The sequence below is a fragment of the Corapipo altera genome, unplaced genomic scaffold (assembly GCF_003945725.1).
Source record: "Corapipo altera isolate COAL_440 unplaced genomic scaffold, ASM394572v1 57, whole genome shotgun sequence".
NCBI classification, from domain to species: domain Eukaryota; kingdom Metazoa; phylum Chordata; class Aves; order Passeriformes; family Pipridae; genus Corapipo; species Corapipo altera.
In genome coordinates this window covers 3,646,235-3,666,237 of record NW_020884905.1, presented here as the reverse complement: position 1 = coordinate 3,666,237, position 20,003 = coordinate 3,646,235, and the positions used below count along the sequence as shown (strand labels likewise).

General features: G+C 40.5%; 1 protein-coding gene and 1 long non-coding RNA gene across 3 annotated transcripts in view; one reads left to right on the top strand and one right to left on the bottom strand.

Annotated features, from left to right (window-relative positions):
- Window positions 1-19,881, bottom strand: part of LOC113951177 — a 30,004-nt gene extending 10,123 nt beyond the window's left edge. The window contains exons 1-3 of one of the 2 annotated variants that reach the window (XR_003529074.1): window positions 19,414-19,881; window positions 11,704-11,777; window positions 7,091-7,266 (exon numbers count right to left, since the gene is read on the bottom strand). This is a non-coding gene — a long non-coding RNA (uncharacterized LOC113951177). Of the gene's footprint in view, window positions 1-7,090; window positions 7,267-11,703; window positions 11,778-19,413 lie in introns of those variants that run through there. The other variant, XR_003529073.1, reaches the window with a different exon arrangement.
- On the top strand, window positions 1,813-19,076 carry EPHX4 (epoxide hydrolase 4). The gene is made up of 7 exons (XM_027651853.1): window positions 1,813-2,067; window positions 4,949-5,034; window positions 8,464-8,621; window positions 10,646-10,774; window positions 12,863-12,966; window positions 14,003-14,151; window positions 18,139-19,076. The coding sequence occupies exons 1-7, from the start codon at window positions 1,825-1,827 to the stop codon at window positions 18,371-18,373; spliced, it is 1,104 nt and encodes a 367-aa protein (XP_027507654.1). The 5' UTR covers window positions 1,813-1,824; the 3' UTR covers window positions 18,374-19,076.
- Window positions 19,882-20,003: the final 122 nt, after the last annotated feature.

Genomic DNA, 20,003 nt, shown 5'->3' with positions numbered 1-20,003 from the left:
ATTTTGTATCTTGCTTAAACTTTTAAATGCATGAAAATGCAGTAATGGGCCATTCTTCATAACATTCTCTTCTGCTGCTTTATTTTATTTTTTTTTTAAAAAGAAAAATCTTGAACTTGTTGAAAGCAGAATTAATTCTGTCGCTGCCTTCAGTGGGACTAGGATTCAACATCAATGCCTATATTTGTAAGTCTGAATTTAGAACGAGTAGGAGAAAGCAGTTGGTATGTTACAGACAAAAGTTGTCTACAAGCTGTGTTCCATGCATAGTGAAAAATTATATATATTCTGCCTGCATACATGCTTATCTAATTTTTTAAAAAATAGCCCACTGAATTACATATCTTAGAGTTAACAGATGGATGATGTCTTTGTACCAGCTTCTACTTGCACTGCCGGACAGAGCAAAAACATTTCTTGGAAGTTAGATTCTAATCCTACAGATTCACCTGGATCAAGAACAAATTTTGGTTTTCATCAAACTCAAGTAACATTTAGCAACCCCACCCCTCAAAAGGGAAGCAGCTGCACATAAGCCTACATATTAGCTGTGACCCTCACGTGGCCTCCCTAAGCCTTGCCCATATCCTCTATAAGCAAGGGGTTGAGATCCAGCAGTAAAGATGAGCAGGCTGTGCAGTGAGTTGGATCAGGACTTGACAGGATTTGACATGCAAGCTCAATTCTTGACTACAATTTTCTTGTAGTTAGCAAATACCTTGTCCACATTTTGTTATTTCCCAGAACTAATAAACTGAAATTTTTCATAACCTGAACTCTTATGACCTGCAAAATCAATTGTTCAGCATAGTTATACTTCTTCTTACAATTTTGGATTACATGAACTATTCTGGTTCTAAATTACCCTTTACCCTGCATATCAATAGGTTAATACCAGATAGACTGGAGCCTTTCTTCTTACCCTGGCATCTGTGGCCTCGTATGTGACTGTGACTCCTTTGCTTGCGCTTGTAGTGATTTACAACTAATGGACAGGTATAGACGATTGTTCAGCTTCTAAAATCAGCCTTGAGGGGTTGAGATCTCAGTACAGAATAAGTCACATTTAAAAAAATATATAAATTTTGGTGCTGGAGCTCAAAATTCATTTTTTTTAAGAAATACTCATTAGTAATAGCATATAATAACTAAAATTGTAATACATTTACAAAATCACCTTTAAATGGGTTTAGTAGTGAGGTAGAAGTGAAAGAATGTAGTCTTGAAACACACTACAGTGGAAGGGCACAGCCCCACACTTACACCTGTCCACCTCTGGCACGCAAATAAGGTACGGGCAGTCAAGGACGTGTTCGGAGCGTGATCGCCGCCGGGCCCGGGGCAGGCCGGGTGGTGGGGCTGGCCCGCCGGCCCCGGCCGCGCTGCTCCCAATGACATTCCGAGCGCGTCCCGGTGTCTGGCGGCTCTGGCGGAGCGCGCAGGTGACACAGCCGCGCCCCACCGCCCCAGAGACGGCTTCTCTCCGTTTCACCGAGAAATACTTGGGGAGCAGAGCCCCCCGTGGCCGAGCCCTCCGCAGTTGGGCGCGCCCTTGGCCGCAGCACCGCCGCTCCCGAGACGCCGCCCGGGGTCCGGCGAGCCCGGGCCGTGCAGCCGGGCGGGGCGGGCGGCCGACGCCGTGTCCGTGCCGTGTCCGTGCCGTGTCCGTGCCGTGTCCGTGCCGTGCCCGCCGGCGGTGCGGGGTGAGGGCCGCGGGGCGGGCGCGCCTCCGCCGCCGCTCCCGGTGCCTCCGCTCGGGCGGCTCCTGGCGGCGGCGGCGCTCGAGCCCCTCCCGGCCGGCGGGTTCGGCGGCGGCGGGGCCCGATGGCGAGACCCAGCGCTGCGTGCCCGCCGCCCGCCCGCCGGGTGATGGTGGCCGCCCGGGCGCTGCTCTTCTGGGCTCTGGTGTACAGCTACTGCGGGGTGTGCGCCTGCATCGCCGGGCTGCGGCTGCTCTGGAGCATCGGCCGGCGGCCGGGTGAGACCTTCCGCTGGGTGGTGCGGGAGAACCCCCCTGCCTGCCTCAACGACCCCTCCCTGGGCACCCACTGCTACGTCCGCATCAAGGTGAGGGCGCGGGCGGGGGCGCGGGGCGCGGGCCCCGCTGTGCGCGCTGCACCCCCGCGTTGTGCATGGCACCCCCTGTGCATGGCACCCCCTGTGCATGGCACCCCTGCCCGCCCTGCTGTGCGTGGGGTGTGCTGTGCATGGCACCCCCTGTGCATGGCACCACTGCCTGCCCTGCTGTGCGTGGGGTGTGCTGTGCATGGTACCCCTTGTGCATGGCACCACTGCCTGCCCTGCTGTTCGCGGGCTGCTCTGTGCATGGCAGCCCCTGTGCGTGGCACCCCTGCCCGCCTTGCCGTGCCTGCTCGCCCACCCGCGCTCACACCGCGCCTTCCCGCGCTGCCCCCGGAGCGGTGCCGAGCCCGCCGCGCTCGCTGAGGGGCTTTAGGCCGGGCCCGGCCCGTCCGCCCCGGGGGGAAGCGGTGCCCGTCCGGGGTGCGGAGCCCCCTGGGTGAGCGGGTGAGGGGCTCGCCCGCCCTGGGTCTCCCGCACCCCGCCGCTCCCCGCGCCGCCTCTGCGCTCGCTGGGATTTGCTGTTTGGCCAGCCGCGCATCAGAGTCGCAGGGAAAACCATAGAGTAAGAAACTAAGCGCTGTCCCTCAGGTTGTACAGTTAAAGCCACCACAGTCAATTTGGGTGCTTGTCTCAGGTCTCTACCTGCGATTTGCTCCTTTACAAACTGCTCTAAATGAAGTTGTATTATCTAGATTTCTTTTGCAGCTATGGGTGAACAAAGAATGCACAGCAAATTTTGTCGAGTGCTATTTTTAATACCCTGTTCTCAGGGTTCTGTGCAGACGGTTTCATGCCAGGCAGTACTAATAGAAATTATTGAGCCTCATTTTCTTATGATTTGCTTGTCTTCTTTTGCTAGCAGTGTGGACTTTTTTACTTGTATGACATCCTTTTTTTCTTGTAGCACAAAGCAGTAAATAAATGGGCTGCTGGGGAAGTGAGAGGGGTGTGACAGTAGTAGAAGAGCATTTGGGGGAAAATCAGATTGCTGTCAATATGACAGTCGATCACTCATTTCAGGAAATAAGAAACTCTTGCTCTTGGATAACAGCAGGCTAATGGGTTTTTTTCCAAACACACATATCCTACAGATCTGTGCAGATTTCAACAAAACAAAGAAAACAGTCCATTTCAGAAAAGATGGCAACATCCTATGTCTGTTTTGGGAGTGGAAAAAAGGGGATAGAAAGCAGCAACTGAAAAGGTTAGATGGTTAGAGTTCGGGGTACATAACATTTAAACTGCTGCTGTGCGAGTGGTGATTGAATTTGTATGAGTAAAGGGGATGTCCTTAAAAGCAACAAATAGATTAAAATAACAGCATTGAGGGTAAATCCCTAGAGGACACTAACTGAAAGAAACAGCATGGAGGAGCGATTGCCCACTACTCATCAAACTAAGAGAAACTGTGGAAGGAAATTGAGAAACTTCTACTTTTTTAAATATAAAAGGATCAAAGGCAGAGTGATCTGGAGAACTGTACAGATGATGTAATGGTCCTAAAATTTACTAGAAATTTATTTTACCTCTAAGGACTTCAAGTTCATTGGCATCCCAGAGGTGAAATATCAGTGTCATTTGGGGCAAAACTGAGCAAAAGTCCCTGTTATATCCATAGCAAGTATAAAAAATCCAAATAGTTCTCCCTGTGGAGCCCTTTTGAGAATCAGGATGTAAGTTAATTGTTTTGTAGCTGGTTAGTAACTTAACAGTGCTAAGATACCTCAGAACATTTGAAGCATCTTTGGCAATAAAACCTTTTTGTATGCATTTGTGATCCTTGCCCTGATATTAGCTCTTGATGTACAGCAAAAGGCATGGGATTTTTCCTTCCTTTTTGAAATAGCAGAAACAATGCAGGCTCTGACATTCATTCAGGAGCTGTACAACCTTTCTTCCTGCCATTTTCTTCATGTGACTTCTAAACAGTATTTTGTGAGCTAACTCCCAACTTCTGTATCTACTGTGTCAGAATTCAGTAAAAACCTCTGGGTCATAATCTCAGTTTGTTTAAATTCTACTGGATTTGACCTTGAGTCAGTGTAAGCTTGTGTACATCCATTCACTTCAGTAGCACTTCAGTGTTCAGCCTCTGCAATAAGTAACTTGTCTGCTTGTAATTCTCATAAGACCCATTTTCTTAAAAGATGCATCAAAACCAGTGACTAAAGACAGTGCAGAAAGAACATTATAACATTAAGGCTTAATTTTCTGGAGTGAGTCTGAAACCTTGAATAGTAAAAACTTGCAAAAACTACTTGCTTTCTAGTTACTTAATTTTGATTGCTTTTTGTTCTGAAGAATCCATGCGGTCCTTTATCATGCCAGAATGCAATGTGATGGTTTTAAATAGTTGCATAACCTTACAAGCTAACTGAAAGATTGAAAGTGCATTTAAAGTATACTGTGTCTCAAAGTCTTTCTGTAAAGCACATGACTGGTGTCCACGTGAAAGTAAGGAGTTTGCTTCGACAGTAACCTGCATTTCCCAGTCACAGAGCCAGGGCTGTGTCAGGAGCATTGTTGTGCTCATTGCTGGACCAGCACACACTCACACAGCCTGGCAGGTACCAGAGATAGTCCTCCCTGGGGAAGGCTGTGGTGGCGAGGGTGTGGGATACTCAGCATTGCCTGGGTGTGGGATACTCAGCATTGCCTGGGTGTGGGATACTCAGCACTGCCAGTGTGTAGCACGTGCTGGCTCTCAGAAGCACAGAAGGCTTCAGCTTCAAAACTAATAATTTGATTTTTTTCAGCTGCAATATATTGTTTCTCAGAATATTGTCTGAAACAATCATCATTCTCGAATCCCAGAATAGCAGTTTTATGCAGCAATAAAAGCACACTTCTTTTTCTCTCATTTTAGGATTCAGGGTTACGATTCCACTATGTGGCTGCTGGAGAAAGGGGTAAACCACTGATGCTGCTACTTCATGGCTTTCCAGAATTCTGGTAAAACTCCCTACATGCTTTTCTTATATAAAAGAGGCTGCATAAGATACCCAAGAGCGAACATCTCAACCTAAATATCCCCAGTGTGATCCATTATATATGTTTATGAGTACTAATGGCATGAAGTTTTAGTAGGCAACAAACCATGGAAACATTTTTTTAACTACAGCATCCACAAAAAATTCCTGCAGACTAGCACAAACCAACCATCTTTTTTGCATTTTCAATTCACTTTTCCCCAGGTATGTACCCTTTTCTTCAAACTTTGGGGAGGAACTGCTCATTTTTAACAAATTTCCTCTTTGGATAGCACTTGTACTACATGGATAAACATGAATTATTACAGAGGGTATTAAAATAAGGATAAGCAATATGGATTGCTCCGTTTATTAAAAATACTATACCTTAATTTTTAACTGAGGAAGGTGAAGAAGAACTATGAGTTCTATAGGCTATTGTGCAGCCTAATTTCAGAATGCTACTCAGGGAAAAAGATTCTATTATTAGTTCATCACAAGATGAATGATGAATCAAACACAATCCTAAATGTTTGTTTATAACAGTGAAAAGCAGTCATGTGTCTAATGATTTAACCAAAGGCTGTCATTGTCAGGTTTAACTAATGAAGCATGGCTTACAGACCTTGCTACCAAAAAACCAGTAAGGGAATAAAGGAAGTGCTAATGCCAGTAGTTCAGCAAGTTAAAGGATCTTTTTTCCTTCCTAAACTCAGGTACGGAGCTAGGGTCCACTGTTGCAACTGTCATCTTTCAATGTGGACTAAGGTCATACCATGACAAACTGACCCAGGTAAAACAAAGGTCAGTTCTCTTCCCTTAGCAGCAATTTCCCATAGATACTAATGGCCTTGAGGATGATGGTAGAGAGTCATGTTTAAGGTAAATTTTCAAAGAAGGAGATTGTTCTAATAGTAAACTGCTATCTAAAATTATTAAAATTGCAAACTTTGATTGAAAAGACTGTTAGATGGAGCAGTGCATATTCTATGCAAACATTATGCATACCTTGCATAAAGCATATTCTAACACAGGCAATGAGAGTGCAGCTGATTTCCCCTACAGGGGGAATGGAAAAATTAGCAGTTTACATACATATTCTACTGAGATCAAGTATATTACTTTTAAAAGGCAGATAGCCGTTCTTACAGTTTAGAATGGTGAGTCATGCTATAAGTGATGGCTAATATATTGTATTATCTGACCATTCAAAAATGATGAATAAAAAACCTGTTATACAGGTCACTGGGACCACCAGTAGCATAGTTCATATCACTGTTTTTTAAAAAGAAGACTACATGCTATGCTAATAGTCTGTAAAACAGTTATGCTACCAGTACTCAGGTTGGGTTGTTCATTCAATCAGCAAAGATTTTTTTATGCAGGAATAGCGATTGTTCTGAGAGCACAAGATAAAATAACCACAATTTAAGAGAGATTTAAAGCAGCATCAAATTTGTACTGTTTGTCTAGGAAAATAAAATGGATCTGATCCACAGTCAGAGTTCTTAATTGTAACAAATCCTCTGCCTTCAAATGTCTCAAGGTTATAAATAGGACAAATATAACCAAACAGTACTGACCATAGTGAGTGACAGAGAATGTCTGAACATGAAAGATCACTTAAGAATATAATGCACCAGAGCCACTAAGTGCTTTAGGTGTATAAGAACTTGAAAATCAATACCGATGTTGTGGAAAGACAATAATAAAATATTTGAAATTGGGCATAATGTGTTGAGACAGCTGGCTACCTATAAGATTTGTGTATGAGCTGCTAAATTTTGTGCAACTTGCCTTTTAGAGAGAAAGGGATCAAAAAGTCTCAAAATAGTTTCTATGATTGAACCTTATGAACGTAGAAGCATTCACAACATTTCCAAATTCTGTTTGCAAAGCAGTTGTCCAATAGTTACATATCATATGTGGTAAAAGGATTTCTTCAAATATAAAACCTACCCATTTGGTAGGTCAGACATTTGGTGATTGATGGACTGTTGTGAAAACAGAAGATGAGGACAGCTCATAGACATCTTCTGAAAACAAAAATAGTTAATTTATTTATTTATGGGACTGGTTCTTTCTTCTTACTGAAGTACATAGAAAAGCTGCAACAGTTACCATGGCAAATTCAGCTTCCAAGTTGTTATATAATGCCTTTAAAAGATTCATTCCTGGAGATCTCAGCTAAACCTTATCTTTGCATTATATGGCACTGAAATGAAAATGTTTGACTGTTTTGATTATATGAATACAGATTCATATCATTGAGTGTACCTGTAATATTACTTAATATTACTAATAGGCTGAAGGCAAAGATCAAGTAGAAGAGCCAATGGTCTGATATAAACACTATTTGGATTAAGGTAGAATTCTGTGCATCACTGCTACGACCACTGATGATCCAAATGTTCTATATCCTTTATCTGAGACTGTTGAAACAAGCAGAAATAAAAGCTACCACAGCGGGATACAGCCACTATTAAATATTCTGGGAAGGATTCATGTATCTCTCTATTACAGTGTAATATAAGGCCATGTGTGTCTTGGTACTAGCTATTCTGAAATTCATCTGGTTTCAGTAACAGCTGAAGGGCAAATAGTTCTTGCGGGATGAGACCCACCATTTTCTTGTTATTCTTGCTTCATAACACACATCTAATCACTACATACTGTTACAGAATGAGGACCAGCCCAGGCCTTTGCCCAAGTTCTTAATTTTGTATGTCTTTTGATGTGTGTAATGTTATCACTCTTTTCCATAGAAACACAAGGAATGAAATATTTTGTATAGCACCAACACATTGAGACAGCTTGTTCTGGAACAGTTCTGGTATTAAAGAGACACAGATGAAATATAAATCCCACAAACTTTACCAAATTCATTTGTTATTAATTTAATTTCTTTCTTCGGGTTATTTAGTGTATGAATAATCTAACACTGTTTTTCTGAATAAAAAAAAAAATCAACCATGCCTTGAGGCATGTTTCCCTGCTCCATCAAAATGTGTGTGTCAGTAAGTCAGGAAGAAGAGACAGCTTTTCAGACTTTATATTTTGTTGATACTGTGGCTCCAAGGATAACACAGAATAGTCCTCTCTGTGCTCTGGTTTATGCCTCCTTCCTTTGCTGCAAAGGGACTGTACCAGACTCCAGGAATTGTTGAAACACCCCAGCTCTGGCCATGCCCCCTTTCTGGCAGTTGCACTTCCTTACTGGCAAATTCAAGAAGGGAACAGAAAACTACTGCAGCCACAAAGGACCATCAGCATAGCACAGAAAGGAAAAGGAATCTCATTGCAAAGAAAGCCATGCTAATTTACCCTCATTATTTGGGTGCAAAAGCATTGAGTGCATTTTGATATCATACTGCTTGACCTTATAACTCCAACTTTTTTTCCTCTTTGTTAGGTATTCTTGGCGCCATCAGTTGCGGGAATTTAAAAGTGAATATCGAGTGGTGGCCCTGGATTTGAGAGGTTATGGAGAAACAGATGCTCCTTCTCACAAAGAAAGTTACAAGTTAGATTGCCTGATAGCAGACATAAAGGACATCTTGGAATCTCTAGGTGCGTTAGTAGAAGACAACCTACTTGACTCGTAGATTACTTGATTTTCTAGCGAGAAAAACCCATAAAGATCTAGGACTGTTTTTTCTTAAACTGCAGTCTTTTTAATATATACACATCACAGATACATATAGGTATAAATCTAAGGATACTTGTATTTTATGGATTATTATAAATGAAAAAGGGTTGTTTTCTAATTATGATGTGTATGTCAGTATAAACAACAGGTAAAGATGATTTTTCCATCATGAGTTTAAAAAAAAATCTTTCCTATGTGCTATGAAATTCAGCAGTTCAAACCTCTGGTCTTTATCCCTAAGAAAGTCTCTGCTCCTTGCACTTAGAGGATAATGTTTTGAATTAGCACTTCCAGAACAAAGAATTTAAGCCAGGTGACATTTTTCTTGCAGAAACAAGACAGAGTAAATATTGTGGGCTTTATAGAAATGATGAGAGTACATCTGCTGTATTAAAAAAAACCCAAAGAACTCTCCCAAAATACTACTCCTGCGCAGTAGTCAGTTCTCCAGAGCTGAATCACTCTGTCTTACACAACAGAGAGAAGAGAAGAACAGAAGGGAGAACAAGGGACACGCAAATACCCAGTGTAATGGTCTAGAGCCGAAGTGAGCCTGCAAAATTTGCCCCTCCAGTTCAGTTTGAAGTGTCGCTGTTTGGGCGATAAATTGTAACACCTGGTGAAGGGTATTTCCTACCAATAGCAACACAAGGGATTAGATTGTCATTCTCTGAGTCATTTAAATTCCCTGGATACTCCAGTGATGGTGAAATCACTTATTTCATCTCATATGAAGCAATAGTAAAGCAGTGATTCCAGTTCTGAGGTTTGAATTTAGAATTTGCTTTGCTTGTGATGTTTGAGCCTTGTCAAAAGATTGGGCGGGCAGTCCCCACACTGTGTTTACATTTTCCAGCCTTTGCTGGGTTTGTTAATCTCCACGGTAATGCTGTGGTCATGCTTGAGAAGTGCTCTCAGCATAATTCAATTTCATAGGGATTTAAAATTTTTTGGATAAAGTATTTCAGAGGCTTGTTATCTTTGTTCTAACCCTAAGTTAAATTCTTTTGGAGAACTTGATTATATCAAAAGTGCTTCAAAAGATTTATATTCAAGAGGGTTTATAAGGTGCTTTGACAACTCTGTCCAAATTTATGTCAGAATTCTAGAAATCTTGGCTTTTATATGTTTCATTTGCAGTGTATGTGCTCAGTGTTCCAATCCTCAGTGAGGAGGGTGGTGGTATCTGACAGTACAGTGTGTGTTCCAGCAGTGCTTAAAGAAGGAATAGTTAGACTTTCAAAAACTCAGTCGTTATCCCACATGACTCTTTTATTGCTGTTAAATACCATTTTTGTTGATGGAAGAATAAGTATGTGAATGTCAACAACTTTAAAAATTGCCAACACATCAGCTTATGGAGAAAAGCTGTGGGCCTACTAAGTATATATATAGGTGTGCATATGTATGCTGTGTATATGGCTAGGAAGTATAATGCCCACTTTTTGCATAATGATGGTGTTGAGTGCTTAGATAACCTCCCATATTCAGAGAAATTCATGAGGATTAGTTTTGTTCAGGAGGGTCTTAGCAGATTGCTCCATCTTTTTGTCTGCAGTTTCAAACTCCAAACTCTCTAAACATGACAAATGTACATGCATTATAATGACTGCAAGTTGAACTGTCTGTCTGACCCTGTACTGGCCAAGATGTAAACAGGGTGGCAGTCTGCATACTGAGTGACTTTAGGTTGACATGGAGGTAGTACAGTTAAAGTTTAATGAAGTCTAATTAAACAATTTTAAATATTTTTACATTTTTAAAGTATACCAGTGGACTATTTTTTCTGACCATTAGTAATGGAAGCAGGGCAGTACTGAAGTTACATTAATAAATGTGCTGAACCACCTATTTTGTGCAATTATGAAATCATTATTGTATGTGATAATTTCTATGGATACTAATTCCATTGAAATCAAAGCATGTATCTGTGTTTATGTGGTAGGATACAACAAGTGTGTGTTGATTGGCCATGACTGGGGAGGAATGATCGCTTGGTTAGTGGCTATTTGTTACCCTGAAATGGTGACTAAGCTCATTGTGGTTAATTTCCCTCATCCTTCTGTATTTACAGGTGAGTTTTACAGTAGTCTTTGCAAAGTATCTGCGCTTCCATTATGATTGTGTTTGCTTTGAGAACCAACTACCTGCCCCATTAGATGTTCAGTAGATAAGCTGCCAGTACTCCATGCTTCTCACAATCTGGGCTGTATTTTATGAAGTATCATTTTATAATGTATTTTATCAAGTATCTGACTTTTGGAAATAAATTTATTGTAGGAAGTTGGGAGTGCTTGCAACAAAATTTACTGATTTTTTTTAGTAAACCTTGAAGGTCCACAAACATAATTTTCATAGACATGAATCTGTTTTGTTCCACTTAGGCAGGATAAAATTCTCTGAAGAGGAGTGTGTATTGTGTTACACTTTGGTTAAGGCCTCACTGCGTTATTAAATCTGCATAAACCAGCCTTTGTATAAATGTGACTCAGACATTAGAATTAAATCCCAATTTAGGTGACAAGCAATAATTTATGATCTGGTACAATATTCATCAGAAGACAACAGCCTTCCAGGCTACTTACTAGATGCTACTATACCAGTACTAGTACTCTTACTAGATGTACTAGTACTGAGCTGAAACAAGGACTGAGGTGCACTAGCAGAACTTGTTGTGTGATAGACTTTGTCTACTACCCAGAATTACAAAACATTTCATAGGGATTATATCGACATTCCATAATGAAAATGAAAGTAGTATCTCCCTAATTTCAATTTTTTCAATTGCTGGCCTTACCCATTTCCATTTAACAAATCACCTCATTTCCCTAGAAATAGCTAAGAATATTCAGCGCAGCTTTAATTTTCATTTCAGTTGAATATAAATCAGACTTTACACCACTGTAGAATCAGAACCATCCACATATGTTGTTCTCACAGTGGTTTTGGGTACCTTTCTAAGATACTAAAGAACATTTTGTCAGGTAGTAAAGCCACACTTACCCCAGGAGAGGTCTGTTCATCACATGAGGAAGTAGGAGCTTTTTGCAGTATTTTCACTGACAGTAGGAACCAGGCTGTGGAGACAATTACATTTTATTACAGTATTTGTTTGCATATTTGTTGAAGTACAAAATCTGCTCTGTAGCTTGATAAATTCTCCCTAGATCAAATTTGTTCTACTGTGGGTTAAATGAAAATACACAGTTTATAAACAGTGGAGAAAAGTAAAGTTAGCAGTGATGGTCTAGCAAGAAAAATATAATGGGTAATGCAATTTAAGAATGTGTAAGATATGAATGTTTAGAAGATAGTTGACACTTCAATTTACATTGGTTTAAACACCATTTTTATTCATTGTCAGAATTAATATTTCAGAGATACCTCCTATGTTGGGAATGCAGTTTTACCTTCCTGAATTTGGACCTGTAAAGGATAAGTTCTAGAATTCCTAGTACCCGTACACATTGTGTGCTTGCTTTGAGGAAGTTAGATATTTGAATGTCAGTGTTGGCTCTTGCAACTCACTGAAGATACAAATTTACAATTTTTAAAAGAGTTAATGCATGTCTGTATCATTTTCTTTTGTTATATATGCTCCAGTGTCTTTTAAAATTACTTTTAAAAATCTTTAAAAAGTTACTCTATATAACCTTGATTACGGTTCTTGAAATTGCCAAGTAGACAACTGCTAGAAAAAATCTGTACTTCTGTGAACAAGAGTGATGCAGTCTTTAGAATGTCAGTGGATCATCATCTACAGATTTCTGTGCATCACATCATTGATGAGAGAAATACCTAAATATTTTTATTTATGCCCTTTATTCCACATCTGTGAAAAAAATGCTTTGGACTAGCTGCACACATAGATCTCTAAGTGAAAACCTATAATTTGATTAAACTCCCCAGTGTTGCTGTCCTCACTTAATCTTTGGCAAACTTTTGTTTTGCTGCCTGTTTATATTAACATTTATAAAAGAACTATGTTTTAATGGCCACACCATATATTTACTCCTGAAACAATAATCATCTTTTGTCACATAGCATGCTTTAATGTAATATTTTTAAAACATTCCTTTAAGTTTAAAAAATAGTAGTATTAACAGTAATTTTGTTTGAGTCATCAGTTTTCATTTTTAATTCATGGGCATTTTTGTTTCAGAATACATTCTACGACATCCATCACAATTGATTAAATCTGGTTACTACTTCTTTTTCCAAATGCCATGGTTTCCTGAATTCATGTTTACACTAAATGATTTCAAGGTGAGCAAAATGAATGCTCTTGTTTATATATTTAACAGTGAGTAATAGAATTGCCACCTACATTGATCCCTTCTGATGTAGTTCTAATTACTGGAAAAAAATATGGAGCTTTCTGATTTTTCTTCTTAAGCTTTATATAAAGTAGGACATAAGTACATAGAGTTACTGAGATTAACTCTTGCACTTCTGGGAGGTGTTCAGGCACACAGTTTTAACCTCCAGCACTGCAGTGCATTACTCCACCTAGAGAGTCAGCTGGTTTTACTTGTGCCCATAACACTGGGACATAGTTGGTGCCTGTGGAACTCCTGCTGACTTATCTGAAGCTCCCATGGGCAGTGGGACATTCTCTTACCTCTTAGAGCCTGCTGCAGGGCAGGTAGACTGAGAGTCTGGCCATCACATTCAGCCAGGTGACTAATTCTGCCTGAGGAACCAGGGCCAGCACTTTGTGTAACCTTAAAAACCAAGTGCAAGCACATAGAAAGGGACAAAGCAGCTGCAGGCCTACACCCTCCTACATGCAAACAGCCCAGTGCAGAGCTCCCAGTGCTGCAGGCACACAGGGCACAGCCAGCTGAGGAGGTCATGAATCATCCTCCCTCCAGCCCTGTCACCTACTGGGGTCCATCCCAAAAAAAAAAGTATTTGCCTGCACTTGCCTTTGCCTTTCATACATGGCCAGTCAGGATGCAGAACTCAGTGACTGGGTAATATTGGCATTTGTCTGTACTTGATTATTCTGAAGTAAGTTACACTAGAAATAAGTTAACCATGTGCTTTACACATAGCTCTCTAAAAAAACATTTGAACCCTTCGTTGTATGTTCTCTCCCCCTGTCCAGTCACAGAAGGGAGTGATAGAGTGGTTTTGGTGGGTACCTGGCATCCAGACAGGGTCAACCCACTACAGCTCTGAACATAAACAGATTTATAAATATATATAAGTAGAATTTAGAAAGATAAGTCCTGTTGAAGGAGAGAAAACATATTTTCTAGCTATCTTAGGTAACAGTTTTTTATTCTTCCTTTTGTAGGTTCTGAAAAGTTTATTTACCAGCCAGGCCACTGGAATTGGAAGGAAAGGCTGCAGATTAACAGCAGAAGATATCGAAGCTTATCTGTATGTCTTTTCACAACCTGGAGCACTAACAGGCCCCATTAACCATTACAGGACTATTTTCAGGTCAGTATAACGTTCTCAAACAGAGGAAAATATTTCAGAGTCCCCTGGAGCCCAAAAATGTTACTGTGGCTCCTGCTGCTGAGGCAGAGGGGGAGAACGGCAGCTCTGTTTCCGAAGCCTCCCCAGGTGCTGGGTGCAGGCAGGGTAAGGTAGGTGAGGACTTGTGTGTCCTGTGTCGTGTCCATACAAAACAGCAAAACAACCAGAGTGCAGATAAGGAAAATTTTTGTTTCAAAATCTAATGAAGTGAAGGCCCTCCCTCATACACAGCACCCATGGCAATTCCATAAATCTACCTCTAAATAACACTTAAAAATTACCATCAATTAATTGTTTGCATTACAATTCATATTAAGTAATTATAATATCTATCAAGAGCTTACTGTTAGATAATACTACTAGATAATACGGCATCCAAGTTCGTGACCCTCACTTGTAACTTTACAAAACTACATCTGACACCCCTTTTTACCGACCAAAAACATGGTCAGAAGGGTTTTAACTCTGTATACTCTACTTATAGAGCTAACCTGAAGGACTGTATCAAGAAGAGTGGTGTTGAACTTGTTTTTCCTTTACTGTCCAGTCTTCAGCAGTGATAAACATCCTGCATGCTTCTCTAACACAAGACCAACTTCTCAATATTCTTTAAAATGAACATTCCCTTCTTTCCCTAAACTCAGGTAGTAGATGTTCAAAGTAGATTAATTTTTCATTTCCCCTGATCCAAATTTAGTACCACCTTTACTGCTTTCTGTGCCATCCATGCTGTCACTGTCAGGAGAGCAATCAGCAGGGAAATACTGCGAGGAAAACAAGGATCCGAGCTAGTTCCTGTCTTGTACAGGCTAAGAGACAAAACTGGAAGGAGAAAGTGGAAAGCCAACACCAAGCACGGATGACAGTGGGCAATAAATGAGATGGCCCCGCTGGAAACAGCACACTTAGTTAAAGCTACGCAGAGAGCAGTCGATGACATCAGCTGGGCTGTCCAAGGGCGCTGGAGCTGTGTGGCTGCACAGCCGCTCCCGGCCCGGCAGCTGCTCTGCAGGAGCCCCGGGGAAGGGCTAATGAGGAGCTGGAGAGGCGCGAGTGCCCGGAGCCCTGTTCGTTACGCTGGGCACAGCACCTCGCATCACTGAGTGTGCACATTAACCAGATGCTCCTCTGACAGCAACAGTGACATGCCTGTGATAGCTGAATGGCTGTGGGACTCAGATGAAACAAATCTTCGATATGTGTAAACTATTTCAGGCCTTTTCAGGCTCAAAAAAAGTCTAGTATCAGTTATTAATCAGAAAGTATCTTCAGAGCTGTTAATTCCTCTGTGTGTTTTGTGTGTATGTTTGTGCAGTGTTCGCTTTATTTTTCTAATGAAAGTATACCTGTAAGGAATTCAGAGAATTTTATTTTAGCTGCTGTCAGCCACGATGCAGAAGGCTTGGGACTGGAAAGAAAAGATTAGTCTTCAGCTCATTCAGTTCTTGCCACCAGTTCTGATGGTCACACCTTACAGGATGTGAATTCTTAAATACTAAAACTGGATTGAAATTTTCCCTTTCTCTCATATGAGTTGTTAAGCAGCACTTGGATGCTAATGACTTGTATTCACCACAACTCCCAGTGGGCTGGTACTGGTGACCTACATGTTAAAGGTTACCAACTCATTACTATCCATTTAGAGTTTCATTCTTCAGAGCTTGATTTTTCTGGAAAATTATTTCCAAATAGATGATTGAAATAACCTACTTCCATCCTTCACCAACACATCCTTTTATAAATAGCACAGCAGCCATTCCCCTCACTATACTCTAGATTCAAACACTTTGAGAATAAAAATCATAAAGCTTTTCTGTCATGCTTGGTTAAGAGAGATAGGTACAGAGCTGGAGCTTGAATTTCTTCTGATATGTTACATTTTTAGAACATGGCATTAGTTCTCTTATAGCAGTTAAGAAGTACTTCACTATTTTTTTACAGAAAAGCTGTATAACAATGCTGTATGAAGGTTTGAGTCTGTTTTTCAAAGACTTTAACACTTAAGGAGTGGAACTTCTTTCTAAATGTGATATCCACGTGTTAATTGTTATTAAAGGCAATTTCTAGAAATTTCAGGCATAATACAATTTCCCATATTCCAGACTAAAAAGACATACAGTGTAGCTCATAGGCAGTGAAAAATGACAGGTTGTTTATGTATGCAGCATGTGTAAAAAGCCTGGTAGATTTTTTATCTACGTAAGTCAGGCTACAAGTCTTGCAAGGCACAAAATAGGAAACCCTACAGTAGTGAAAACACCACACGTAAATAGTGAAGAGATCCAGGATATTGGATTTTAAAGGTAAAAAGGTTAGTCTAAAAGCACTGAATGAGATCATCAGATTATCAGTTTTTAAAACTGGTACTATGAATGAGCTATCGTTCAGTGGCTGAGGTCAGGGTGTTTGCAAAATGAGCTTTAAATTTACTGGTAAAAGAGGCATTTTAAGAGTTTTCCTAATTCATCAATCAAAATGAAATTAAATTATCACTGAAAGTGATCTTTCATTAACATTTTTTGACATAATGTGTAAGTAGAGGAAGAACGTCTTCAAAGCCTCCATTTCTTTGTCTTATTTTAAACTAATGCATGTCATATCTTCTTTGTCTTTTCCTCTTTACAGAGCATAATCTCTTAACTAACTACTAAGGTTAAAACTAGTACTTAAGTATGTCATAAAAGTTTGTTCAGAAAATCTCTTTTATACATTACTGGTTTAAAATATTCTTATTTGTGCATTAATATAACAAAGATTTGTATCTGATCAGTTCGAGTCTGTTTTGAATTGTCACAGTCTGTTACTATATGTGACTAAGCAATTCAATCTTAGATAAATTTTTCAGCATCTCTGAAACAGATGTGCTGGAATAAACTTGGGTGGGTTAATGGTGAAATAGTCTTTACTTTCTAGTTACTTGCATCTTTCTTAATACGTGTAATATAAGGTAATATTTATTAAATATTCAATTCTAAATAATTGTATTTAAAAAATAATCTTTTTACTGAAAGTTTAAGTAGGTCATTGTGATAGTATCATGTTTATTAAAATTTTACTTTCTAAGGGCTTTTCTTCAAAATGTTCTTCAAATATAATGTATTTATCCTTAAACACTTTCTAGTCTGACAAAACTCTGGGTTGTGATGTTGCAGTTTTAGAGAGATTCTGACTTCATGAAAAGTAAATCTTTAAGAAACAGTTTTCCTTCACTGCATGTAAAAGATGTAGGTATGTAAGTCCTAGGCCTTCAAAAAACACTGTGGTGCTTTGTAAAGGGAACTCTGACACATTTTGAATGTTGCATGAATTTCATAGAGTGAATGTAACTGAATTCAGTTCAGCATTTCAGACATCAATGTTCTATAGAACATCTTTTTCTACAAATATTTTTATTTTCAGCTGTACTCCATGATATTTAATTTTTAATAGGTCTGAAACACTCTAGCTGGTATCTTCCATAATGTCCAGCAATGGCAGCCTGCCATTTGCTGGGCACATATTTTTCAGTAGGGTAGTTTGGCTGTTGTGCAGTAAATAATGCAGGTTCAGAAATTTGCCATTCATCAACCAAGGGAAAGCAAGTGACCTACAGAATTCTGGCCGTGTTGTTCCACATTCCCTTTTACAGAGGTCATGGGGCTCCTGAGCTGTGCTGAAGCATCTTTCATGTTCCAAAAATGAGACCTCTGTTGCAATCAACTGCTGATTAGAGTAAAAGTACTGTAACTGCTGTTACAGTAAAAGTACCTTCTAACAATTTCACCATCCTTAAAACAACTAAAGAATTTTAAGTCACAATGTTTTCTTGGTATTGTAGGAGATATCTTGAAACTTAGAAAGTCTGCAATGAGATTCACTGCATTGATTTCAAAAGCTATGTTGACTAAAACATGTCATAATAATTTTTTGTTAAAATAAGACCTAACTAGGTGTGTTTTATTTTTAAAGCTGCCTACCTCTGCAGCACCATGAAGTCATCATGCCAACCCTGCTGTTATGGGGAGAAAGAGATGCGTTTATGGAAGTTGAGATGGCAGAAATTACAAGGATTTATGTTAAAAATCATTTCAGATTAACTATTTTGTCTGAAGCCAGTCATTGGCTCCAGCAGGATCAACCTGACATAGTGAACAAGTTGATATGGACCTTTCTTAAGGAAGAGACAAAAAGAAAAAGAGAATGACTGTACATGTTTTAAGAGGTCTACGTAAAAGCTCTTCAGATTTAAAACCTAATTGTTATCAGGGCCATATTTCCAGCCTGCCTTCTATTTTGAGCTCTGTTAGAGAAAAGTGTTTTCATTGTACTGTATATTTGGACACTAATGTTACAGCTAAAAGAAGTGAATTTGAGAATATATGATACCAACATTGGTTTTACCTGTATACTTGTATTTTGCACATAAAAACACCTGCCTTAAGATACATATGTATTTGTACAGAAAGAAAATCATGGAAAGTTGCTTGGTTTTGTTTTCTCTCTTGCTTTACGGTTTTAATGTGTGGTGCCTTTTACAAATTTATAATGAAACAATGGAGTGGTGCCATACTGAAGAAAGTCACGAGTTTTCATTCTAGATTTGCCTGAATTTTTTTAATGTATTTTACCATTAAACAGTAACTAACTCTTTTTATCTATATTTTAGCATACTGAACGATTGAAAATTTTCTGGGGTACGTTTCTAGTCTTTAAGTGAATAATGATACGTATCTTGTTGTATTGTTGAATGCAGCTGCTTTGTGCAATGTGTTTTTCTTTCTTGACTAAAAAATGGGAAATCTGTACACTCAACATGTCTGAACAAGAAAAATGGAAAATTAAGATATAACATGTATCAAATCCACCTCTGTCTAATAAAATGCACTTACACAACTCTCTTTATCTGACTTCCTGTGGAGAGATTTCTTGCTGAAGCTTAGACCTGGGTTTGAACAGCTGAAGTGTCTGTCCAGTGTGCAGCCTGGACACCCATGCTATGATTGCTGTAGTTTCTTGAAAATAATGCCTCATTGTTGGCATTATCCTTCTTGTGTCAGCAACTACTGTTCTTGTCTCCAAGAACTGCTGCCCAGCCCCTGTGTTTATAAGGACGAAGAGACACAGTCATTACGGAAACAGAGGGTAGAATTAACTTGCGTGTGATGGCAGGAGGGAAGAAAACTGGACGTTAACTACAAAGGAAAAAGAAGCACAAAATATGAGACCACAGAATCGGTGAGTCACCTGCCTGTTGGGTTTCCAAAGCCTCTTCCCTGCTCGATGTGACCCTGCCAGGAAGGACCAAGCTGTGCTGTCTGCCCAGTGTCAGCTCGTGGCTGGCAACCTGCTCCCTCTCGGCCACTTCACCAAACCCCAGAGGAGCTCCTCAGGATCACGACAGTGGTATCCATCTTGCCTCTTCCATCCTCGCTTGGTACCTGCCTTCAAGCCTTTTTCCCTGAGTATTTTCAGCACTTATCAACTTAAGATGGTTTCGCGCTTCTTCCACTTACACTCTGAGGTTGGAAAGGTTCTCCCTTGCCTCAGGAGGGCGGCACAGAGAGACTTCTACCGCCTGAGCAGCAGTTTATTTCTTTGGCAAGGCAGCCGCTGATGGGGAGTACGGATTTTCCTGCAGAGCACCATCTGGCTGAGGGCTGCGGCCCGCAGGCTGCTGCCCCTTCCCCGCGGGAGCTGCAGCAGGGGACGGGGCGCGGGCGGCCCCGAACGCCAGACCCGAGAGGAGCTCTCCGCGCGCGGGAGGGGCGCGGCGGGGCCGGGCCGGCGCGGCGGGGCAGCGTCTCGGAGGCCGCCGTGGCATTAAAAAATTTTCC

Coding starts and splice junctions, on each gene's coding strand:
- EPHX4 (XM_027651853.1), top strand. CDS start 1,825: ATGGCGAGACCCAGCGCTGCGTGCCCGCCGCCCGCCCGCCGGGTGATG. Junction 10,775..12,862: donor TCATCCTTCTGTATTTACAG/GTGAGTTTTACA, acceptor TTTTTGTTTCAG/AATACATTCTACGACATCCA. Junction 12,967..14,002: donor TTACACTAAATGATTTCAAG/GTGAGCAAAATG, acceptor TTCCTTTTGTAG/GTTCTGAAAAGTTTATTTAC.